The 26,731-nt window shown below is 44.3% G+C and overlaps 1 protein-coding gene across 4 annotated transcripts in view; it reads right to left on the bottom strand.

Annotated features, from left to right (window-relative positions):
- LOC143808873 (uncharacterized) overlaps nucleotides 1-26,731 on the bottom strand; it is a 623,474-nt gene that overhangs the window by 39,003 nt on the left and 557,740 nt on the right. For all 4 annotated transcript variants that reach the window (XM_077292018.1, XM_077292019.1, XM_077292016.1 and 1 more), the window contains 4 exons: nucleotides 8,801-8,977; nucleotides 8,532-8,723; nucleotides 8,268-8,432; nucleotides 5,536-5,659 (listed from right to left, as the gene is read on the bottom strand). In XM_077292018.1, the coding sequence (XP_077148133.1) occupies nucleotides 5,536-5,659; nucleotides 8,268-8,432; nucleotides 8,532-8,723; nucleotides 8,801-8,977 (658 nt within the window). The remainder of the gene's footprint in view (nucleotides 1-5,535; nucleotides 5,660-8,267; nucleotides 8,433-8,531; nucleotides 8,724-8,800; nucleotides 8,978-26,731) is intronic.

The following is a 26,731-nucleotide window of genomic DNA, read 5'->3' as shown; positions in this document are numbered from 1 at the left end:
AAAGTGAAGCAGAGCATCGGAGGGAAGGAGATTAGGCGAGTAGTTTTATTTTTCAGACTTATCTAGTATTTTGGGGACCATCATACAGTGTAATATGATGAGGATATCATGTTATACATGAGGGACAGTTTAGCCATCATACTGTTTGTGGGGTACTGATTATCCATCATACTGTGTGGGAGCAGTGGCAGCGTCTTCTTGTGGATAAGAGCCATCATACAGTGCATAGGGGACGGTTGGGACATCAGACTGTGTGTGAGAGACTCTAGGATCCATCATATTGTGTGGGAGCAGTGGAAGCCTCTTCTTGTGGATAAGAGAGCCATCATACAGTGCATAGGGGACTGTTGGGACAGACTGTGTGTGAGAGACTCTAGGATCCTGTTGTGAACTATACTTCTTGGCTCCCTCTTGTGGTCACTAGTGGTTTGGCACTTGGATTGTCTTTTCCCAGGTTGGTACTCACCTGGTTCGTTAGGCCTGGGGTGTTGCTATTTAAACTTCCTGGATTCTCAGTCCAGTGCCTGGCATCGTTGTAATCAGTTCATTTCTGTTTGCTCCTGTCTACAGGTCCTGGTTCTTGGCAAGATAAGCTAAGTCCTGCTTTCTTATTTTTGTTTATTTGCATTGTTCATATTTTTGTCCAGCTTGTACAAAATGTGATTCCTGATATCGCTGGAAGCTCTAGGGGGCTGATATTCTCGCCCCTCACCGTTAGTCGGTTCGGGGGTTCTTGGATATTCAGCGTGGATATTTTGCAGGGTTTTTTGCTGACCATATAAGTCATCTTACTATATTCTGCTATTAGTCAGTGGGCCTCTCTTTGCTAAAATCTAGTTCATTCTTACGTTTGTCTTTTCTTCTTACCTCACCGTTATTATTTGTTGGGGGCTTGTATTACTTTGGGGTCTTTTCTCTGGAGGCAAGAGAGGTCTTATTTTCCCTGACAGGGTTAGTTAGTTCTCCGGCTGGCGCGAGACGTCTAGAACCAACGTAGGTACGTTCCCCGGCTACTGTTAGTTGTTTGTGCTAGGATCAGGTATATGGTCAGCCTAGTTACCACTTCCCTATGAGCTGGTATTTATGTTTGCAGACTTTGCTGTAATCTCTGAGATCCTCTGCCATTGGGATCATAACAGATCCATCATATTGTGTGGGAGCAGTGGAAGCCTCTTCTTGAGGATAAGAGAGCCATCATACAGTGCATAGGGGACTGTTGGGACAGACTGTGTGTGAGAGACTCTAGGATCCATCATATTGTGTGGGATTGCTGTGGGGTCTATTATGGTGTAAATTTGGAGCCACCATAGGGAGTTGTAGGGACATATTTTATATAGACTCTTGTTTGGGACATCACACTCGTATAGGGGGCTGTGGGGACATCATATTGTGGGGGTGGTGCTGTGGGGTCCATCATACTGCGTGGAGCACCTGTGGGGGCCATCATACTGTGCGGCAAGCCTGTGGAGTCCATCATACAGTGTAGAGGGATGCAGGGTCCATCATACTGCATACAACAAGCTATAGAGTCATCATACTGTGTGCAAGGGAGCAGTGAGGATATCATACTGTGTTTATGGGAGCAACATACTATGTATAAGGAAGCACTGAGGGACATCATCGCATGTATACAGGAGCAGTAGGAGACATTATGCTGTGTATATGGAAGCTGTAGGGCCATCATACTGTGTGACAATGCTCTGGAATGCATAACATGGCGAGGCTGTGGTGTACTTCATATTTTGTGGGGGCAGTGAGGTTCATCATACTGTGTAGTGAGGTGGTGGGTTTCATCATGCTGTATATGCTGTTGGGGCATCATATTTTATATAGGAGAGCTGCGGGGGCATCATACTGTGTGTGGGAGGCTAAGGGGCATCATACTGTGTGTGGGAGGCTAAGGGGCATCATACTGTGTGTGGGAGGCTAAGGCGCATCATACTGAGTGTGGGAGGCTAAGGGGCATCATAATGTGTGTGGGAGGCTAAGGGGCATCATACTGTGTGTGGGAGGCTAAGGGGCATCATACTGTGTGTGGGAGGCTAAGGGGCATCATACTGAGTGTGGGAGGCTAAGGGGCATCATACTGAGTGTGGGATGCTAAGGGGCATCATACTGAGTGTGGGAGGCTAAGGGGCATCATACTGTGTGTGGGAGGCTAAGGGGGCATCATACTGTGTGTGGGCGGCTAAGGGGCATTATACTGTGTGTGGGCGGCTAAGGGGCATCATACTGTGTGTGGGAGGCTAAGGGGCATCATACTGTGTGTGGGAGGCTAAGGGGCATCATACTGTGTGTGGGAGGCTATGGGGCATCATACTGTGTCTGGGTGGCTAAGGGGCATCATACTGTGTGTGGGAGGCTAAGGGGCATCATACTGTGTGTGGGAGGCTAAAGGTCATCATACTGTGTGTGGGAGGCTAAGGGGCATCATACTGTGTGTGGGAGGCTAAGGGGCATCATACTGAGTGTGGGAGGCTAAGGGGCATCATACTGAGTGTGGGAGGCTAAGGGGCATCATACTGTGTGTGGGAGGCTAAGGGGCATCATACTGTGTGTGGGAGGCTAAGGGGCATCATACTGAGTGTGGGAGGCTAAGGGGCATCATACTGAGTGTGGGAGGCTAAGGGGCATCATACTGAGTGTGGGCGGCTAAGGGGCATCATACTGTGTGTGGGAGGCTAAGGGGCATTATACTGTGTGTGGGCAGCTAAGGGGCATTATACTGTGTGTGGGAGGCTAAGGGGGCATCATACTGTGTGTGGGAGGCTAAGGGGCATCATACTGTGTGTGGGAGGCTAAGGGGCATCATACTGTGTGTGGGAGGCTAAGGGGCATCATACTGTGTGTGGGAGGCTAAGGGGAATCATACTGAGTGTGGGAGGCTAAGGGGCATCATACTGTGTGTGGGAGGCTAAGGGGCATCATACTGTGTGTGGGAGGCTAAGGGGCATCATACTGTGTGTGGGAGGCTAAGGGGCATCATACTGAGTGTGGGAGGCTAAAGGTACCGTCACACTAGACGATATCGCTAGCGATCCGTGACGTTGCAGCGTCCTGGATAGCGATATCGTTTAGTTTGACACGCAGCAGCGATCAGGATCCTGCTGTGATATCGCTGGTCGTTGAATAAAGTTCAGAACTTTATTTGGTCGTCAGACCGGCGTGTATCGTCGTGTTTGACACCAAAAGCAATGATACCAGCGATGTTTTATGCTGGTAACCAGGGTAAACATCGGGTTGCTAAGCGCAGGGCCGCGCTTAGTAACCCGATGTTTACCCTGGTTACCAGCGTAAAATGTAAAAAAACAAACAGTACATACTCACCATCTGATGTCCGTCAGGTCGCCCGGCGTCCGCTTCCCACACTGACTGAGCGCCTCAAAGTGAAAGTGAAAGCACAGCACAGCGGTGACGTCACCGCTGTGCTCTGCTCTCACTGTACGGCGGCACTCAGTCAGAGCAGGAAGCAGACAGCAAGGGACCTGATGGACATCAGATGGTGAGTATGTACTGTTTGTTTTTTTTACATTTTACGCTGGTAACCAGGGTAAACATCGGGTTACTAAGCGCGGCCCTGCGCTTAGCAACCCGATGTTTACTCTGGTTACCCGGGGACTTCGGCATCGTTGGTCACTGGAGAGCGTTCTGTGTGACAGCTCTCCAGCGACCACACAGTGACACTGCAGCGATCGGCATCGTTGTCTGTATCGCTGCAGCGTCGCTTAATGTGACGGTACCTTAAGGGGCATCATACTGAGTGTGGGAGGCTAAGGGGCATCATACTGAGTGTGGGAGGCTAAGGGGCATCATACTGTGTGTGCGAGGCTAAGGGGCATCATACTGAGTGTGGGAGGCTAAGGGGCATCATACTGTGTGTGGGAGGCTAAGGGGCATCATACTGTGTGTGTGAGGCTAAGGGGCATCATACTGAGTGTGGGAGGCTAAGGGGCATCATACTGTGTGTGGGAGGCTAAGGGGCATCATACTGTGTGTGGGAGGCTAAGGGGCATCATACTGTGTGTGGGAGGCTAAGGGGCATCATACTGTGTGTGGGAGGCTAAGGGGCATTATACTGTGTGTGGGAGGCTAAGGGGCATCATACTGTGTGTGGGAGGCTAAGGGGCATCATACTGTGTGTGGGAGGCTAAGGGGCATCATACTGTGTGTGGGAGGCTAAGGGGCATCATACTGTGTGTGGGAGGCTAAGGGGCATCATACTGTGTGTGGGAGGCTAAGGGGCATCATATTGTGTGTGGGAGGCTAAGGGGCATCATACTGAGTGTGGGAGGCTAAGGGGCATCATACTAAGTGTGGGAGGCTAAGGGGCATCATATTGTGTGTGGGAGGCTAAGGGGCATTATACTGTGTGTGGGAGGCTAAGGGGCATCATACTGTGTGTGGGAGGCTAAGGGGCATCATACTGTGTGTGGGAGGCTAAGGGGCATTATACTGTGTGTGGGAGGCTAAGGGGCATCATACTGTGTGTGGGAGGCTAAGGGGCATCATACTGTGTGTGGGAGGCTAAGTGGCATCATACTGTGTGTGGGAGGCTAAGGGGCATCATACTGTGTGTGGGAGGCTAAGGGGCATCATACTGTGTGTGGGAGGCTAAGGGGCATCATACTGAGTGTGGGAGGCTAAGGGGCATCATACTGAGTGTGGGAGGCTAAGGGGCATCATACTGAGTGTGGGAGGCTAAGGGGCATCATACTGTGTGTGGGAGGCTAAGGGGCATCATACTGAGTGTGGGAGGCTAAGGGGCATCATACTGAGTGTGGGAGGCTAAGGGGCATCATACTGAGTGTGGGAGGCTAAGGGGCATCATATTGTGTGTGGGAGGCTAAGGGGCATCATACTGTGTGTGGGAGACTAAGGGGCATCATACTGAGTGTGGGAGGCTAAGGGGCATCATACTGTGTGTGGGAGGCTAAGGGGCATCATACTGTGTGTGGGAGGCTAACATTCTCCAAGCAGATGTCGGTGCTTCTATTGAGTGGCCCGACGCTTCCTCGAACTGCACTTCCAGCTAATGACACTAACACACACACAAGATGGACACACATTGGGGTGCTCTCAACAAATCCACCGCTCACCACCTCACAGAAGGGGGAAGTGTAAAGCCCCATCCGTGTCCCACCTCTGATCAAAGCTCTAGAAGAAATGTTCTGGAAACCACTGCACATTAGGAGCAAATCCCCGATCACCAGAGGACCAGAAGGTGCGGAGTACTGGATCCTGCCATGGTCCTAGCTTCCCCAATAACTGTGTCCGAGACGTTCTCATCAATCATCAGGGGAAGCACAAAGGAGACCAAGACATCCAGACCACGTTCCACAGCAAACCTGCTCCTCTTCCATGATCATCAGCGCACATCCAGAGACGGGCAAAATCATGTCACACCAAATAACAATTATTATACTAACAATAATTACAGACAAGTATGTACGGCCTGAGTCAGTGGTGAGGCTGTATTATATCTGCCAGTGCAACCACAGAAACGGCTACAAAGAAATGACGGAGGTCTCCTCTTACCTGGTGATACAAGAGGCCGGAGCTCCTCCACCACAACGTCCTTATACTGCTCCCAGTGTCCTTCTACATAATCCCACTCCTCCACGGAGAAATAGAGAGCGACGTCCTGACACCTGAGAGGAACCTGACAACCAACGAGACCGGCATCACCCACAATCCTCCAGTGTATACTGTATAATCTCCCAGCAGTCTCCTCTCATCACCCAGAATCCTCCAGTGTATACTGTATAATCTCCCAGCAGTCTCCTCTCATCACCCAGAATCCTCCAGTGTATACTGTATAATCTCCCAGCAGTCTCCTCTCCTCTCATCACCCAGAATCCTCCAGTGTACACTGTATAATCTCCCAGCAGTCTTCTCTCACCACCCAGAATCCTCCAGTGTATACTGTATAATCTCCCAGCAGTCTCCTCTCATCACCCAGAATCCTCCAGTGTATACTGTATAATCTCCCAGCAGTCTCCTCTCATCACCCAGAATCCTCCGGTGCATACTGTATAATCTCCCAACATTCTCCTCTCATCACCCAGAATCCACCAGTCTATATCCACCAGTCTATAATCTCCCAGCAGTCTCCTCTCCCAGAATCCTCCAGTGTATACTGTATAATCTCCCAGCAGTCTCCTCTCATCTCCCAGAATCCTCCAGTGTATACTGTATAATCTCCCAGCAGTCTCCTCTCATCTCCCAGAATCCTCCAGTGTATGCTGTATACTCTCCCAGCAGTCTCCTCTCATCTCCCAGAATCCTCCAGTGTATACTGTATAATCTCCCAGCAGTCTCCTCTCATCTCCCAGAATCCTCCAGTGTATGCTGTATACTCTCCCAGCAGTCTCCTCTCATCACACAGAATCCTCCAGTGTATACTGTATAATCTATCAACAGTCACCTCTCCGGTCATCACCCAGAATCCTCCAGTGTATAATCTCCCAGCAGTCACCTCTTCGGTCATCACCCAGAATCCCCCAAAGTAATCTCCCAGCAGTCTCCTCTCCTCACCCAGAATCCCCCAGTGTAATCTCCCAGCAGTCTCCTCTCCTCACCCAGAATCCCCCAGTGTAATCTCCCAGCAGTCTCCTCTCATGACCCAGAATCCTGCAGTGTAATCTCCCAGCAGTCTCATCTCCGCTCATCACCCAGTGTAATCTCCCAGCAGTCTCCTCTCATGACCCAGAATCCTGCAGTGTATACTATATAATCTCCCAGCAGTCTCCTCTCATGACCCAGAATCCTGCAGTGTATACTATATAATCTCCCAGCAGTCTCCTCTCATGACCCAGAATCCTCCAGTGTATACTGTATAATCTCCCAGCAGTCTCCTCTCATGACCCAGAATCCTGCAGTGTATACTATATAATCTCCCAGCAGTCTCCTCTCATCACCCAGAATCCCCCAGTGTAATCTCCCAGCAGTCTCCTCTCATGACCCAGAATCCTGCAGTGTATACTATATAATCTCCCAGCAGTCTCCTCTCATCACCCAGAATCCCCCTGTATAATCTCCCAGCAGTCTCCTCTCCTCTCTTCACCCAGAATCCTTCAGTGTAATCTCCCAGCAGTCTCCGCTCATCACCCAGAATCCCCCAGTATAATCTCCCAGCAGTCTCCTCACTCAGAATCCCCCAGTATAATCTCCCAGCAGTCACCTCTCCGCTCATCACCCAGAATCCCCCAGGTGCAATCTCCCAGCAGTCTCCTCTCATCACCCAGAATCCCCCAGTGTAATCTCCCAGCAGTCACCTCTCATCACCAAGAATCCCCCAGTGTAATCTCCCAGCAGTCTCCTCTCTGCTCATCACCCAGAATCCTCCAGTATAATCTCCCAGCAGTCTCCTCTCATCACCCAGAATCCCCCAGTAAAATCTCCCAGCAGTCTCCTCTCTGCTCATCACCCAGAATCCTCCAGTATAATCTCCCAGCAGTCTCCTCTCATCACCCAGAATCCCCCAGTATATTCTCCCAGCAGTCTCCTCTCATCACCCAGAATCCCCCAGTATAATCTCCCAGTAGTCTCCTCTCTGCTCATCACCCAGAATCCTCCAGTGTAATCTCCCAGCAGTCACCTCTCCGCTCATCACCCAGAATCCCCCAGTGGAATCTCCCAGCAGTCTCCGCTCATGACCCAGAATCCCCCAGTGTAATCTCCCAGCAGTCACCTCTCCGCTCATCACCCAGAATCCCCCAGTGGAATCTCCCAGCAGTCTCCGCTCATGACCCAGAATCCTGCAGTGTAATCTCCCAGCAGTCACCTCTCCGCTCATCACCCAAAATCCCCCAGTGTAATCTCCCAGTAGTCTCCTCTCTGCTCATCACCCAGAATCCTCCAGTGTAATCTCCCAGCAGTCACCTCTCCGCTCATCACCCAGAATCCCCCAGTGGAATCTCCCAGCAGTCTCCGCTCATGACCCAGAATCCCCCAGTGTAATCTCCCAGCAGTCTCTGCTCATCACCCAGAATCCCCCAGTGTAATCTCCCAGCAGTCTCCTCTCCGCTCATCACCCAGAATCCTCCAGTGTAATCTCCCAGCAGTCTCCTCTCCTCTCATCACCCAGAATCCCCCAGTGTAATCTCCCAGCAGTCTCCTCTCCTCCCATCACCCAGAATCCTCCAGTGTATACTATATAATCTCCCAGCAGTCTCCTCTCATCACCCAGAATCCCCCAGTGTAATCTCCCAGCAGTCTCCTCTCCTCCCATCACCCAGAATCCCCCAGTGTCATCTCCCAGCAGTCACCTCTCCGGTCAGCAGCTCAGTGATCTTGTTGGCCAGTTCTAGGACCTTCTTCTCAGGTGTCGGGGAGTGCAGGGGTTCTGTGATGGGGCTCTGGATCTTGCTCCGTCCTCCGGACATACAGGGGGTCACACGGTCACCGGACGTCTTCTTCACCACCGTGTGCTCCTGTGTACAGTGACAGACGCCGATCACCACAGATTCTATCCATCTTTTCAGTCCTGTTATATTAGTAGAGATCAGAGTGATCTCATGGGAGACTCTCACCTTTCCCTTTAACAAGTCGATTATCTCCAGGGCGAGGAGTAATATTCTTGCAGTCATGTTGCTGTTGTCCTGGTCGCTCCTCGTTGGGTCATTTTTCATCCTGACGTCCTGGTACTGATCCTTCTGTCCTTCCATGTACTCCCACTCCTCCATGGAGAAATAGACAGCGGCATCCTGACACCTGACAGGAACCTGACACACATATACCAAAATTACCCAGAATCCTCCAGTGTATGACAGTAGAATTTCCCAGCATTCCCAGCAGTCACCTCTCCAGTCAGCAGCTCTGTGATCTCGTTGGTGAGATCTAGGATCTTCTTCTCAGGCATCGGGGAGTGTGGGGCTTCTGTGATGGGGCTCTCACTCCTGCTCCCTCTTCCGGATACATGGAGATGGATGATGGGAGTCACACAGTCACCTGATGTCTTCTTCTCTATGGTGCATTCCTGTGTAAGGAGAGATGATGAACAACATGATTGAAAAATAATAGCTGGACCTGCCCATCTTCCCAACTGGAGAACTCATGTGGCTCTCATTGCCTGTTTCTGCTGGTTTACGCCTTATTGTTTGGGAGGTTTAAGGGCCCTTGGAGAATGAAATTGGTAGTCAGCTAAAACTTGTTTTCAGTAGTTTGTTGGTGGGATTCTCTTGGCAACTTTGTTAGCGGTGTGGTGATACAGCAGTGAGGCGTGAATATAGCAAGATACAATCAAATAGCGATACGACAGACCATTCTATGGAGTTCAACTATAGAAGGCAAGGTAGAAAATCTGTAGACTTCTCAGAGAAGAAAAGCAGATCCTCTGAAAGACATCCTATTAGCTATACTAACAATGGAAGCAGTGTGACAATAAGAGACTTCTCCTGGCTCTTCTCTGTGGTTCTATCAATAAAATCTATGAACAACAGGAGAGGGGATGAAGAGGGATGACTATGAAGAGGGATGACTATGAGGAGGACTCTCCAAAGTAGAAGAGCAAGTGTCTTCTCTGCCAAAGGAAGATCAATGTACACGGCTGAACATTAGATGTACAGATCTTCTTGAGGGCCCGGAAGGTCAGCACTATATGATATTTATATCAGGAGTGTATGGGAGGAACACATTATCCTTGTCTGCATGGATTACATGAAGGAGTTAGCAGGAGACATTACTTTGTTACTTGTGGTGGAGTTGGATTCTCCTGGACGATCACTCGGGAGAGGGGATGGATTCAGGGAACTGATCACTGGAGGGGTTTATTTTCCTTACACTGAATTTAGGGGCATGAAGCAGGTAGTTTGAGATACAAAATTAGTTTTAATAAAAAGTAAAAAGAATGGAAATATTTTATAAAAACACATAAGGGACCTCAGAAACTACTGAGGTCGCTCAGATCCTTGCAGTTTAGGTCCAGAGATGCCAGATCTGCCAGATGGTTTAGAGAGGCAAGAGGCAAAATACGACCATGACCATTAGGTGCTCACAAGATTCCGAACTAGTAAAGACAGGCACTTCCATAGACGTATTAAAAACAAGTATACTAACAAGATGTCATGTAGGGGACACCGTTAAAAAGGACACTTACACATCCATAATATAATCCATAACCAAGAAATCATATACATCCTCCCTATGTAAATACCATATAACAATCAGCATATCCAACAGTAATAGTCCACAGAATAACCCCACCAACGGGAGGACACATCACATTTATTAGAGAGTAAAGTGCTATAGTGCCCAGTGGATGGAGGGGATGGCAGAATTACTCATAGGAAAAAGAAGGATCACAAGTCCAAAATAAAGAATCTTTATTAACAATGTAATCATTCTTCTAATAGAATAATCCAAATATCAAGGTATATGAAGATAGCAGAATGGTACTGTCAGCTGAAGAGAAGGATCCCATCATATATCACTATATGAAGTGCTCTAGTGCCAAATACTCCCGAAGGGCCCCAGCCGGCGTCCCCGACATGACATTCTGTTAGTATACTGGTTTGTGATCATTTTGGATTAATAGAAATACATTTTATCATGGATCTCTTCTTGGAAGTGGACTTCTAATTTATTATTAGGAATTACAGATCATTTGTGTGTATGACATGACCATTAGGTGCCTGCGATGGCAAGCGGAGCCGAACAATCTCCACTAGGTCCGACATGTACAGAAGCCTGAAGTAAGGTCTACTATGCAGCCAGTGCTACAACTGTTATGTATACCCTCCTCACATGTAAAGCGCCATGGAATAAATGGCGCTATAACAATAAATAATAATAATAACTGTACATGGGATCCAGCCATTCTTAGTGAGGCCGCCATGGCCGTCTTGGCACTGGTCACTGCTGGGCAGGCCACAGGGAATATTTAGATTTTCCGTCTTTTATGAATATATTGCTATGAAGGGCCCTGGCTTGGGTCTTTGAAAAGCTACTAGTAGGTTCAGGGAGTTGGCATGGGGATCGTCATACAACTGGAACAAAAAAAAAAGGAACAAAAGCAAAGACAAAATCAGAAGAAAGAAGAAGGTGTAAGGGAAATACTATAAGGAATCACACAAGGATCTGTCTGCCATTCACAAACTTCTCGCTGCACAAAGGGTCAGAATCTCTGTGAACCACAGCTCAGGAGGAGAGCGTCAGTGGGACGGCAGAGGGTCATCCCGGACCCCGTGAGCCGGAGCATGGAATGAGGGGCAGATGTGCAGAAAAGCCGGAAATCCTCCATGTATTATAGGGAGGGGGACTGGGAGAAAACAAGCGATTCGCCTCCTTATTAGCCCACGGTCCAGGTATAGACCTGCCATGTCCCGATCAAACGATACGCCGTCCTGGAAAATTATATCTGCAGGTAAATACCGTTATCGGACATGACTGGTTTCCTTTAAGGTAAGAAATGCCGCTCAAAGGTCTTCTATTACTTTATGGGGGAATCACAATGTGTGGAATAAAAGTAAAGCCGAACTACTGTTACCAGATCCAACACGGAGGGAAAAAACAAACAAAATGTGTCCAATATATAAAAAGAATGGTCACGGACAGGACAACAAATTTACTGCCCATAAAATAACAATGTAGAAACAGACAAGAATTTCCTTTATTTTCCCACTGATTTTAGAGATAAAAAGTATGAAAACAACATAAAAATTAGGCCTCAATTATAAGAAAAAAATTTCAAAAACCATTTTTTTAAGTTGTATTTATTTATATCCATGGATGTAACAGGACTATACACGAACATTGACCATGTGATAGGTCTGGAATGTTTTGAACTGTTTGTCGCTGGTGACGATTGGACCCCGGCAATCCAAAAGGATTTCATCATGAGAGGCATGTCCTTCAGTTTGAATAACAATCATTTCACGTTCGAGGGGAATGTTTTCCATCAGAAACGGGGCATAGCCATGGGCTCGAGGGTGGCACCCACGTATGCAAACTTATTCCTGGCCACCTACGAGTCCTGGCATGTTTTCAATAATACCTTCAGGGATGATATTATAGTCTATAAGCGGTTTATGGATGATGTTTTTATAATAACACAGTATTCGAGTTCCTGGAAATAATCATGGGCAACAATTGGAGAATTGAACTAAAACCTGAGATTAGTAAGATGGAGATCAACTTTATTGGATCCAACGATAAAACATGATGACAAAGGTAAAATAATAAAGAATTTTTTCAAAAAAGTTGACCCCAACAGCTATGTACACTACAAAAGTAACCATTACAACAAATGGCTGACAAAGGTACCCAACAATCAGTATCAACGAATGAGGAAAAATTGTACCAACTAAAAGATTATAAGGAACAAAGCAAATGTCTAAGAGAGAGATTCTTAGAGCGTGAATACCCCAAAAACTAATAAAAAAGATACGCAGAGGCAAAGGGAATTTCACAAAGTAGTTAATACACGGGACAGAGTTTAATACCACTAATTTCATCACCACCTTCTCTGCCCAGAATAGCACCATCAGGAACATAACACAGAAGCATTGGAAGATTCTACTAAATGACCCGGTCTGTCAGAAAGTATTACCAACTAGACCAGTGGTTACCTTCAGGAGGGCACCATCCCGGAAAAACATTTTAACCCCCAGCAGAATTAGGGATTGGGGGGGGGGGGGGTGTCCAAAAAGCCCCTAATGCAGGAATCAGAGGAATCAGCACCTCACAGAAGCCTCGAAGACAGGGGTGGGGAATATGTTTTCCGCCAATGGCCATTTGGATATTTATACCGTCCTTCGGGGGCCGTACAAACTCTGCCCACGAAGTCCATCCTGACTCTGGCACTGGTGTCAGGACGTAATCTTTCATTGCATGCCCTTCAGTGTTCAGTAGTGAACACTGTGTGTGTCTGATAACAGAGCAAGAAGAAATTAATGAACTGGTGGCAATCGAAATACAGCTAACTGCCCAAGAATGCGGTCCCAGAGAATCTGCCCGGGGCCTGATAAAAGGTCATCGAGGGCCGTAAATGGCCCTGGGGCCTGAGGTTCCCCACCCCTGCTCTAAGAGGTTCCTTCAAATGTAAAAATAAAAAATGCTTGTGTTGCTTTTGGATCAGTGATCATGGGAATACTTTTCACTCCAATAGTGAGAGAGTATATGACATTAATGGTAAGTTACCATGCCAATCCAGTGTGATTTATCTGATTGATTGTTGCTGTGGGAACCAATATGTGGGACGCACCACACAGCCTCTACATCTAAGGATTAGCTCACACAGACACAACATCTCCAAGGGTTATCTGTTATGGTTCTCAATGGCAAGAGAACATAGCCCAGCATACATAAGAACAAGCTCTTGGAAGGATGGAAACTAAAACTGACCATGAACTAAACCTGCCGCACAACTAACAGTAGCCGGGTAGCGTGCCTACGTTTTATCCCTAGACGCTCAGCGCCAGCCGGAGGACTAACTAATCCTAGCAGAGGAAAATACAGTCCTGGCTCACCTCTAGAGAAATTTCCCCGAAAGGCAGACAGAGGCCCCCACATATATTGGCGGTGATTTTAGATGAAAATGACAAACGTAGTATGAAAATAGGTTTAGCAAAATCGAGGTCCGCTTACTAGATAGCAGGAAGACAGAAAGGGCACTTTCATGGTCAGCTGAAAACCCTATCAAAACACCATCCTGAAATTACTTTAAGACTCTAGTATTAACTCATAACATCAGAGTGGCAATTTCAGATCACAAGAGCTTTCCAGACACAGAAACGAAACTGCAGCTGTGAACTGGAACAAAATGCAAAAAACAAACAAGGACAAAAGTCAGACTTAGCTGGGAGTTGTCTAGAAGCAGGAACATGCACAGAAAGGCTTCTGATTACAATGTTGACCGGCATGGAAATGACAGAGGAGCAAGGTTAAATAGCGACTCCCACATCCTGATGGGAACAGGTGAACAGAGGGGATGATGCACACAAGTTCAATTCCACCAGTGGCCACCGGGGGAGCCCAAAATCCAATTTCACAACAGTACCCCCCCCCTCAAGGAGGGGGCACCGAACCCTCACCAGAACCACCAGGGCGATCAGGATGAGCCCTATGAAAGGCACGGACCAGATCAGAGGCATGAACATCAGAGGCAGTCACACAAGAATTATCCTCCTGACCGTATCCCTTCCATTTGACCAGATACTGGAGTTTCCGTCTGGAAACACGGGAGTCCAAGATTTTTTCCACAACGTACTCCAACTCGCCCTCAACCAACACCGGAGCAGGAGGCTCAACGGAAGGCACAACCGGTACCTCATACCTGCGCAATAATGACCGATGAAAAACATTATGAATAGAAAAAGATGCAGGGAGGTCCAAACGGAAGGACACAGGGTTAAGAATCTCCAATATCTTGTACGGGCCGATGAACCGAGGCTTAAACTTAGGAGAAGAAACCCTCATAGGGACAAAACGAGAAGACAACCACACCAAGTCCCCGACACAAAGCCGAGGACCAACCCGACGCCGGCGGTTGGCAAAAAGCTGAGTCTTCTCCTGGGACAACTTCAAATTGTCCACTACCTGCCCCCAAATCTGATGCAACCTCTCCACCACAGCATCCACTCCAGGACAATCCGAAGATTCCACCTGACCGGAGGAAAATCGAGGATGAAACCCTGAATTACAGAAAAAAGGAGACACCAAGGTGGCAGAGCTGGCCCGATTATTGAGGGCAAACTCCGCTAAAGGCAAAAAAGCAACCCAATCATCCTGATCTGCAGACACAAAACACCTCAAATATGTCTCCAAGGTCTGATTCGTCCGCTCGGTCTGGCCATTAGTCTGAGGATGGAAAGCAGACGAGAAAAACAAATCTATGCCCATCCTAGCACAGAATGCCCGCCAAAATCTAGACACGAATTGGGTTCCTCTGTCAGAAACGATATTCTCCGGAATACCATGCAAACGAACCACATTTTGAAAAAACAGAGGAACCAACTCGGAAGAAGAAGGCAACTTAGGCAGGGGAACCAAATGGACCATCTTAGAGAAACGGTCACACACCACCCAGATGACAGACATCTTCTGAGAAACAGGAAGATCCGAAATAAAATCCATCGAGATGTGCGTCCAAGGCCTCTTCGGGATAGGCAAGGGCAACAACAATCCACTAGCCCGAGAACAACAAGGCTTGGCCCGAGCACAAACGTCACAAGACTGCACAAAGCCTCGTACATCTCGTGACAGGGAGGGCCACCAGAAGGACCTTGCCACCAAATCCCTGGTACCAAAGATTCCAGGATGACCTGCCAACGCAGAAGAATGAACCTCAGAAATGACTTTACTGGTCCAATCATCAGGAACAAACAGTCTACCAGGTGGGCAACGATCAGGTCTATCCGCCTGAAACTCCTGCAAGGCCCGCCGCAGGTCTGGAGAAACGGCAGACAATATCACACCATCCCTAAGGATACCTGTAGGTTCAGAATAACCAGGGGAGTCAGGCTCAAAACTCCTAGAAAGGGCATCCGCCTTAACATTCTTAGAACCCGGTAGGTATGACACCACAAAATTAAACCGAGAGAAAAACAACGACCAGCGCGCCTGTCTAGGATTCAGGCGTCTGGCGGACTCAAGATAAATTAAATTTTTGTGGTCGGTCAATACCACCACCTGATGTCTAGCCCCCTCAAGCCAATGACGCCACTCCTCAAAAGCCCACTTCATGGCCAAAAGCTCCCGATTCCCAACATCATAATTCCGCTCGGCGGGCGAAAATTTACGCGAGAAAAAAGCACAAGGTCTCATCACGGAGCAATCGGAACTTCTCTGCGACAAAACCGCCCCAGCTCCGATTTCAGAAGCGTCGACCTCAACCTGAAAAGGAAGAGCAACATCAGGCTGACGCAACACAGGGGCGGAAGAAAAGCGGCGCTTAAGCTCCCGAAAGGCCTCCACAGCATCAGGGGACCAATCAGCAACATCAGCACCCTTCTTAGTCAAATCAGTCAATGGTTTAACAACATCAGAAAAACCAGCAATAAATCGACGATAAAAGTTAGCAAAGCCCAAAAATTTCTGAAGACTCTTAAGAGAAGAGGGTTGCGTCCAATCACAAATAGCCTGAACCTTGACAGGATCCATCTCGATGGAAGAGGGGGAAAAAATGTATCCCAAGAAGGAAATCTTCTGCACCCCAAAAACGCACTTAGAACCCTTCACACACAAGGAATTAGACCGCAAAACCTGAAAAACCCTCCTGACCTGCTGGACATGAGAGTCCCAGTCATCCGAAAAAATCAGAATATCATCCAGATACACAATCATAAATTTATCCAAATAATCACGGAAAATGTCATGCATAAAGGACTGGAAGACTGAAGGGGCATTTGAAAGACCAAAAGGCATCACCAAATACTCAAAATGGCCCTCGGGCGTATTAAATGCGGTTTTCCACTCATCCCCCTGCTTAATTCGCACCAAATTATACGCCCCACGGAGATCTATCTTAGAGAACCACTTGGCCCCCTTTATGCGAGCAAACAAATCAGTCAGCAGTGGCAACGGATATTGATATTTAACCGTGATTTTATTCAAAAGCCGATAATCAATACACGGCCTCAAAGAGCCATCTTTCTTAGACACAAAGAAAAAACCGGCTCCTAAGGGAGATGACGAAGGACGAATATGTCCCTTTTCCAAGGACTCCTTTATATATTCTCGCATAGCAGCATGTTCAGGCACAGACAGATTAAATAAACGACCCTTAGGGTATTTACTACCCGGAATCAAATCTATGGCACAATCGCACTCCCGGTGCGGAGGTAATGAAGCAAGCTTAGGTTCTTCAAAAACGTCACGATAGTCAGACAAGAATTCAGGAATCTCAGAGGGAATAGATGATGAAATGGAAACCAAAGGTACGTCCCCATGAATCCCCTGACATCCCCAGCTTAACACAGACATAGCTTTCCAGTCGAGGACTGGGTTATGAGATTGCAGCCATGGCAATCCAAGCACCAACACATCATGTAGGTTATACAGCACAAGAAAGCGAATAATCTCCTGGTGATCCGGATTAATCCGCATAGTTACTTGTGTCCAGTATTGTGGTTTATTACTAGCCAATGGGGTGGAGTCAATCCCCTTCAGAGGTATAGGAGTTTCAAGAGGCTCTAAATCATACCCACAGCGTTTGGCAAAGGACCAATCCATAAGACTCAAAGCGGCGCCAGAGTCGACATAGGCGTCCGCGGTAATAGATGATAAAGAACAAATCAGGGTCACAGATAGAATAAACTTAGACTGAAAAGTGCCAATTGAAACTGACTTATCAAGCTTCTTAGTACGCTTAGAGCATGCTGATATAACATGAGTTGAATCACCACAATAAAAGCACAACCCATTTTTTCGTCTAAAATTCTGCCGTTCGCTTCTGGACAGAATTCTATCACATTGCATATTCTCTGGCGTCTTCTCAGTAGACACCGCCAAATGGTGCACAGGTTTGCGCTCCCGCAGACGTCTATCGATCTGAATAGCCATTGTCATGGACTCATTCAGACCCGCAGGCACAGGGAACCCCACCATAACGTCCTTAATGGCATCAGAGAGACCCTCTCTGAAATTCGCCGCCAGGGCGCACTCATTCCACTGAGTAAGCACAGACCATTTACGGAATTTTTGGCAGTATATTTCAACTTCATCTTGCCCCTGAGATAGGGACATCAAGGCTTTTTCCGCCTGAAGCTCTAAATGAGGTTCCTCATAAAGCAACCCCAAGGCCAGAAAAAACGCATCCACATTGAGCAACGCAGGATCCCCTGGAGCCAATGCAAAAGCCCAATCTTGAGGGTCGCCCCGGAGCAAGGAAATCACAATCCTGACCTGCTGTGCAGGATCTCCAGCAGAGCGAGATTTCAGGGACAAAAACAACTTGCAATTATTTTTGAAATTTTGAAAGCAAGATCTATTCCCCGAGAAAAATTCAGGCAAAGGAATTCTAGGTTCAGATATAGGAACATGAACAACAAAATCTTGTAAATTTTGAACTTTCGTGGTGAGATTATTCAAACCTGCAGCTAAACTCTGAATATCCATTTTAAACAGGTGAACACAGAGCCATTCCAGGATTAGAAGGAGAGAGAGAGAGGAAGGCTGCAATATAGGCAGACTTGCAAGTGATTCAATTGAAAGCACACTCAGAACTGAAGGGAAAAAAAAAAAAAAAATTTTCAGAAGACTTCTTTTTTCTCTCCTTTCTCTGCCAATTAATTTAACCCTTTGTTGGCCGGTCAAACTGTTATGGTTCTCAATGGCAAGAGAACATAGCCCAGCATACATAAGAACAAGCTCTTGGAAGGATGGAAACTAAAACTGACCATGAACTAAACCTGCCGCACAACTAACAGTAGCCGGGTAGCGTGCCTACGTTTTATCCCTAGACGCTCAGCGCCAGCCGGAGGACTAACTAATCCTAGCAGAGGAAAATACAGTCCTGGCTCACCTCTAGAGAAATTTCCCCGAAAGGCAGACAGAGGCCCCCACATATATTGGCGGTGATTTTAGATGAAAATGACAAACGTAGTATGAAAATAGGTTTAGCAAAATCGAGGTCCGCTTACTAGATAGCAGGAAGACAGAAAGGGCACTTTCATGGTCAGCTGAAAACCCTATCAAAACACCATCCTGAAATTACTTTAAGACTCTAGTATTAACTCATAACATCAGAGTGGCAATTTCAGATCACAAGAGCTTTCCAGACACAGAAACGAAACTGCAGCTGTGAACTGGAACAAAATGCAAAAAACAAACAAGGACAAAAGTCAGACTTAGCTGGGAGTTGTCTAGAAGCAGGAACATGCACAGAAAGGCTTCTGATTACAATGTTGACCGGCATGGAAATGACAGAGGAGCAAGGTTAAATAGCGACTCCCACATCCTGATGGGAACAGGTGAACAGAGAGGATGATGCACAAAAGTTCAATTCCACCAGTGGCCACCGGGGGAGCCCAAAATCCAATTTCACAACAGTTATCTGAAACATGGCTTGTCTCCACATTGTACTGAAAAACATGGGAATAAGCCCCAATACGAGTTACACCCATAGATCACGTACCAGCGGACACCCCAAATAGATTACAGGGTCTAAATAAGAGAGAAGTGTATTGGATAAACAAACGAGATACCATCCATCCAAAAGGTCTTCATGAGCTGGTAGATCACATGGGTAAAGATAGTATTCACACCCCTTTACATTTTTCACTCTGTTTCAGCTATTTGCAAAATTCAAAAAAGTTCGTTTTTTCTCATTAATATACACTCTGCACCCCATCTTGACTGAAAAAAATCAGAAATGTAGAAATTTTTGCAAATTTAATAAATAAAGGAAAACTGAGATATCCCATGGCCATAAGTCTTCAGCCCCTTTGCTCAGACACTCATATGTAAGTCACATGCTGTCCATTTCCTTGTGATCCTCCTTGAGATGGTTCTACTCCTTCATTGGAGGCCAGCTGTGTGTAATTAAACTGATAGGACTTCATTTGGAAAGGCGCACAGCTGTCTATATAAGACCTCACAGCTCACAGTGCATGTCAGACCAAAGGAGAATCATGAGGTCAAAGGAACTGGCCAAGGAGCTCAGAGACAGAATTGTGGCAAGGAGCAGATCTGGCCAAGGTTACAACAGAATTTCTCTAGTACTTAAGGTTCCTAAGAGCACAGTGGTCTCCATAATCCTTAAATGGAAGAAGTTTGGGACCACCAGAAGTCTTTCATAAACCTGATCGTGGCGAAGAGCCTTGGTGAGAGAGGTAAAGAAGAACCCCAAGATCACTGTGGATGAGCTCCAGAGATGCAGTTGGGAAATAGGAGAAAGTTCCACAAAGTCACCTATCACTGCAGCCTCCACCAGTCGGGCCTTTATGGCAGAGTGGCCCGACGGAAGCCTCTCCTCAGTGCAAGACATATGAAAGCCGCATAGAGTTTGCTAAAAAACAAAGACTATGATAAATAGGATTCTCTGATCTGATGAGATGAAGATAGACCTTTTTGGTGATAACTAGGGATGAGTGAATATACTCATTGCTCGGGTTTTCCGGAGCATGCTCGGGTGGTCTCCGAGTATTTGTTAGTGTTCGGAGATATAGTTTTCATTGCCTCAGCTGAATGATTTACAGCTACTAGCCAGCTTGATTACAGGTGGGGATTCCCTAGCAACCAGGCAACCCCCACATGTACTCAGCCTGGCTAATAGCTGTAAATCATTCAGCTGAGGCAATGAAAACTATATCTCCAAACACTAACAAATACTCGGAGACCACCCGAGTGTGCTCAGGAAAACCCGAGAAACGAGTACACTCGCTCATCACTAGTGATAACTCTCAGCGGGCACGTGTGGAGAAAACCAGGCACTGCTCATCACCTGCCCAATACAATCCCAACAGTGAAACATGGTGGGGGCCTCATCATGCTATGGGGTGTTTTTCAGCTGCAGGGACAGGACGACTGGTTGTCATTGAAGGAAACATGAATGCGGCCAAGTACAGAGATATCCTGGATGAAAACCTCTCCCAGAGGGCTCTGGACCTCAGACTCGGAAAGAAGGTTCCAACAAGGCAATGACCCTAAGCACACAGCTAAAATAACAAAGGAGTGGCTTCAGAACAACTCTGTGACCATTCTTGACCGGCCCAGCCAGAGCCCTGACCTAAAGCCAATGGAGCATCTCTGGAGAGACCTGAAAATGGCGTCCACCAACGTTCACCATCCAACCTGACGGAACTGGAGAGGATCTGCAAGGAAGAATGGCCGAGGATCCCCAAATCCAGGGGGAAAAACTTGTTACATCATTCCCAAGAAGACTCATGGCTGTACTAGGTCAAAAGGGGCTTCTACTCAATACTGAGCAAAGGGGCTGAAGAATTATGGCCATGGGAGATTTCAGTTTTTCTTTTTTAATAAATTTGCAAAAATGTCTACATTTCTGTTTTTTCCAGTCAAGATGGGGTGCAGGGTGGACATTAATGTGGAAAAATGAACTTTATTTAACAAATGGCTGCAATGAAACAAAGAATTAAAAATGTAAAGGGGTCTGATTACTTTCTGTACCCACTGTAAAAGAGTTTACCTCTCCACTCAACAGATAATAGAAATATAGAAGAGTTTACCTCTCCACTCAGCAGATAATAATAGAAATATAGAAGAGTTTACCTCTCCACTCAGCAGATAATAATAGAAATATAGAAGAGTTTACCTCTCCACTCAGCAGATAATAGAAATATAGAAGAGTTTACCTCTCCACTCAGCAGATAATAATAGATATATAGAAGAGTTTACCTCTCCGCTCAGCAGATAATAGAAATATAGAAGAGTTTACCTCTCCACTCAGCAGATAATAGAAATATAGAAGAGTTTACCTCTCCACTCAGCAGATAATAATAGAAATATAGAAGAGTTTACCTCTCCACTCAGCAGATAATAATAGAAATATAGAAGAGTTTACCTCTCCACTCAGCATATAATGATAGAAATATAGAAGAGTTTACCTCTCCACTCAGCAGATAATAATAGAAATATAGAAGAGTTTACCTCTCCACTCAGCAGATAATAATAGAAATATAGAAGAGTTTACCTCTCCACTCAGCAGATAATAATAGAAATATAGAAGAGTTTACCTCTCCACTCAGCAGATAATAATAGAAATATAGAGGAGTTTACCTCTCCACTCAGCAGATAATAATAGAAATATAGAAGAGTTTACCTCTCCGCTCAGCAGATAATAATAGAAATATAGAAGAGTTTACCTCTCCACTCAGCAGATAATAATAGAAATATAGAAGAGTTTACCTCTCCGCTCAGCAGATAATAATAGAAATATAGAAGAGTTTACCTCTCCACTCAGCAGATAATAATAGAAATATAGAAGAGTTTACCTCTCCACTCAGCAGATAATAATAGATATATAGAAGAGTTTACCTCTCCACTCAGCAGATAATAATAGATATATAGAAGAGTTTACCTCTCAACTCAGCAGATAATAGAAATATAAAAGAGTTTACCTCTCCACTCAGCAGATAATAATAGAAATATAGAAGAGTTTACCTCTCCACTCAGCAGATAATAATAGATATATAGAAGAGTTTACCTCTCCACTCAGCAGATAATAATAGATATATAGAAGAGTTTACCTCTCCACTCAGCAGATAATAGAAATATAGAAGAGTTTACCTCTCCACTCAGCAGATAATAATAGAAATATAGAAGAGTTTACCTCTCCACTCAGCAAATAATAGAAATATAGAAGAGTTTACCTCTCCACTCAGCAGATAATAATAGATATATAGAAGAGTTTACCTCTCCGCTCAGCAGATAATAGAAATATAGAAGAGTTTACCTCTCCACTCAGCAGATAATAATAGATATATAGAAGAGTTTACCTCTCCACTCAGCAGATAATGATAGAAATATAGAAGAGTTTACCTCTCCACTCAGCAAATAATAGAAATATAGAAGAGTTTACCTCTCCACTCAGCAGATAATAATAGAAATATAGAAGAGTTTACCTCTCCGCTCAGCAGATAATAGAAATATAGAAGAGTTTACCTCTCCACTCAGCAGATAATGATAGAAATATAGAAGAGTTTACCTCTCCACTCAGCAAATAATAGAAATATAGAAGAGTTTACCTCTCCACTCAGCAGATAATAATAGATATATAGAAGAGTTTACCTCTCCGCTCAGCAGATAATAGAAATATAGAAGAGTTTACCTCTCCACTCAGCAGATAATAATAGAAATATAGAAGAGTTTACCTCTCCACTCAGTAGATAATAAAAGAAATATAGAAGAGTTTACCTCTCCACTCAGCAGATAATAGAAATATAGAAGAGTTTACCTCTCCACTCAGCAGATAATAATAGAAATATAGAAGAGTTTACCTCTCCACTCAGCAGATAATAATAGAAATATAGAAGAGTTTACCTCTCCACTCAGCAGATAATAATAGAAATATAGAAGAGTTTACCTCTCCACTCAGCAGATAATAATAGAAATATAGAAGAGTTTACCTCTCCGCTCAGCAGATAATAATAGAAATATAGAAGAGTTTACCTCTCCACTCAGCAGATAATAATAGAAATATAGAAGAGTTTACCTCTCCACTCAGCAGATAATAATAGATATATAGAAGAGTTTACCTCTCCACTCAGCAGATAATAGAAATATAGAAGAGTTTACCTCTCCACTCAGCAGATAATAATAGAAATATAGAAGAGTTTACCTCTCCGCTCAGCAGATAATAATAGATATATAGAAGAGTTTACCTCTCCGCTCAGCAGATAATAGAAATATAGAAGAGTTTACCTCTCCACTCAGCAGATAATAATAGATATATAGAAGAGTTTACCTCTCCGCTCAGCAGATAATAGAAATATAGAAGAGTTTACCTCTCCACTCAGCAGATAATAATAGATATATAGAAGAGTTTACCTCTCCGCTCAGCAGATAATAGAAATATAGAAGAGTTTACCTCTCCACTCAGCAGATAATAATAGAAATATAGAAGAGTTTACCTCTCCACTCAGTAGATAATAAAAGAAATATAGAAGAGTTTACCTCTCCACTCAGCAGATAATAGAAATATAGAAGAGTTTACCTCTCCACTCAGCAGATAATAATAGAAATATAGAAGAGTTTACCTCTCCACTCAGCAGATAATAATAGAAATATAGAAGAGTTTACCTCTCCACTCAGCAGATAATAATAGAAATATAGAAGAGTTTACCTCTCCACTCAGCAGATAATAGAAATATAGAAGAGTTTACCTCTCCACTCAGCAGATAATAATAGAAATATAGAAGAGTTTACCTCTCCGCTCAGCAGATAATAGAAATATAGAAGAGTTTACCTCTCCACTCAGCAGATAATAATAGAAATATAGAAGAGTTTACCTCTCCACTCAGCAGATAATAATAGATATATGGAGCAGTTACCTCTCCGCTCAGCAGATAATAATAGAAATATAGAAGAGTTTACCTCTCCACTCAGCAGATAATAATAGAAATATAGAAGAGTTTACCTCTCCACTCAGCAGATAATAATAGAAATATAGAAGAGTTTACCTCTCCGCTCAGCAGATAATAATAGAAATATAGAAGAGTTTACCTCTCCACTCAGCAGATGATAGAAATATAGAAGAGTTTACCTCTCCGCTCAGCAGATAATAGAAATATAAAAGAGTTTACCTCTCCACTCAGCAGATAATAATAGAAATATAGAAGAGTTTACCTCTCCACTCAGTAGATAATAAAAGAAATATAGAAGAGTTTACCTCTCCACTCAGCAGATAATAGAAATATAGAAGAGTTTACCTCTCCACTCAGCAGATAATAATAGAAATATAGAAGAGTTTACCTCTCCACTCAGCAGATAATAATAGAAATATAGAAGAGTTTACCTCTCCACTCAGCAGATAATAGAAATATAGAAGAGTTTACCTCTCCACTCAGCAGATAATAATAGAAATATAGAAGAGTTTACCTCTCCACTCAGCAGATAATAATAGAAATATAGAAGAGTTTACCTCTCCACTCAGCAGATAATAGAAATATAGAAGAGTTTACCTCTCCACTCAGCAGATAATAATAGAAATATAGAAGAGTTTACCTCTCCGCTCAGCAGATAATAGAAATATAGAAGAGTTTACCTCTCCACTCAGCAGATAATAATAGAAATATAGAAGAGTTTACCTCTCCACTCAGCAGATAATAATAGATATATGGAGCAGTTACCTCTCCGCTCAGCAGATAATAATAGAAATATAGAAGAGTTTACCTCTCCACTCAGCAGATAATAATAGAAATATAGAAGAGTTTACCTCTCCACTCAGCAGATAATAATAGAAATATAGAAGAGTTTACCTCTCCGCTCAGCAGATAATAATAGAAATATAGAAGAGTTTACCTCTCCACTCAGCAGATGATAGAAATATAGAAGAGTTTACCTCTCCGCTCAGCAGATAATAGAAATATAAAAGAGTTTACCTCTCCACTCAGCAGATAATAATAGAAATATAGAAGAGTTTACCTCTCCACTCAGTAGATAATAAAAGAAATATAGAAGAGTTTACCTCTCCACTCAGCAGATAATAGAAATATAGAAGAGTTTACCTCTCCACTCAGCAGATAATAATAGAAATATAGAAGAGTTTACCTCTCCACTCAGCAGATAATAATAGAAATATAGAAGAGTTTACCTCTCCACTCAGCAGATAATAGAAATATAGAAGAGTTTACCTCTCCACTCAGCAGATAATAATAGAAATATAGAAGAGTTTACCTCTCCACTCAGCAGATAATAATAGAAATATAGAAGAGTTTACCTCTCCGCTCAGCAGATAATAGAAATATAGAAGAGTTTACCTCTCCACTCAGCAGATAATAATAGAAATATAGAAGAGTTTACCTCTCCACTCAGCAGATAATAATAGATATATGGAGCAGTTACCTCTCCGCTCAGCAGATAATAATAGAAATATAGAAGAGTTTACCTCTCCACTCAGCAGATAATAATAGAAATATAGAAGAGTTTACCTCTCCACTCAGCAGATAATAATAGAAATATAGAAGAGTTTACCTCTCCGCTCAGCAGATAATAATAGAAATATAGAAGAGTTTACCTCTCCACTCAGCAGATGATAGAAATATAGAAGAGTTTACCTCTCCACTCAGCAGATAATATTAGAAATATAGAAGAGTTTACCTCTCCACTCAGCAGATAATAATAGAAATATAGAAGAGTTTACCTCTCCACTCAGCAGATAATAATAGAAATATAGAAGAGTTTACCTCTCCACTCAGCAGATAATAGAAATATAGAAGAGCTTACCTCTCCACTCAGCAGATAATAGATATATAGAAGAGTTTACCTCTCCACTCAGCAGATAATAGAAATATAGAAGAGTTTACCTCTCCACTCAGCAGATAATAACAGAAATATAGAAGAGTTTACCTCTCCACTCAGCAGATAATAATAGATATATAGAAGAGTTTACCTCTCCGCTCAGCAGATAATAGAAATATAGAAGAGTTTACATCTCCACTCAGCAGATAATAATAGATAAATAGAAGAGTTTACCTTTCCACTCAGCAGATAATAATAGAAATATAGAAGAGTTTACCTCTCCGCTCATCAGATAATAATAGAAATATAGAAGAGTTTACCTCTCCACTCAGCAGATAATAATAGAAATATAGAAGAGTTTACCTCTCCACTCAGCAGATAATAATAGAAATATAGAAGAGTTTACCTCTCCGCTCAGCAGATAATAATAGAAATATAGAAGAGTTTACCTCTCCGCTCAGCAGATAATAATAGATATATAGAAGAGTTTACCTCTCCACTCAGCAGATAATAATAGATATATAGAAGAGTTTACCTCTCCACTCAGCAGATAATAATAGAAATATAGAAGAGTTTACCTCTCCACTCAGCAGATAATAATAGATATATAGAAGAGTTTACCTCTCCACTCAGCAGATAATAGAAATATAGAAGAGTTTACCTCTCCGCTCAGCAGATAATAATAGAAATATAGAAGAGTTTACCTCTCCACTCAGCAGATAATAATAGAAATATAGAAGAGTTTACCTCTCCACTCAGCAGATAATAGATATATAGAAGAGTTTACTTCTCCACTCAGCATATAATAATAGAAATATAGAAGAGTTTACCTCTCCACTCAGCAGATAATAGATATATAGAGGAGTTTACCTCT

Source organism: Ranitomeya variabilis, chromosome 2 (assembly GCF_051348905.1).
Source record: "Ranitomeya variabilis isolate aRanVar5 chromosome 2, aRanVar5.hap1, whole genome shotgun sequence".
Taxonomy (NCBI): Eukaryota; Metazoa; Chordata; class Amphibia; order Anura; family Dendrobatidae; genus Ranitomeya; species Ranitomeya variabilis.
The sequence above is the reverse complement of the archived record's forward strand: the minus strand, read 5'-3'. Positions and strand labels throughout refer to the sequence as shown.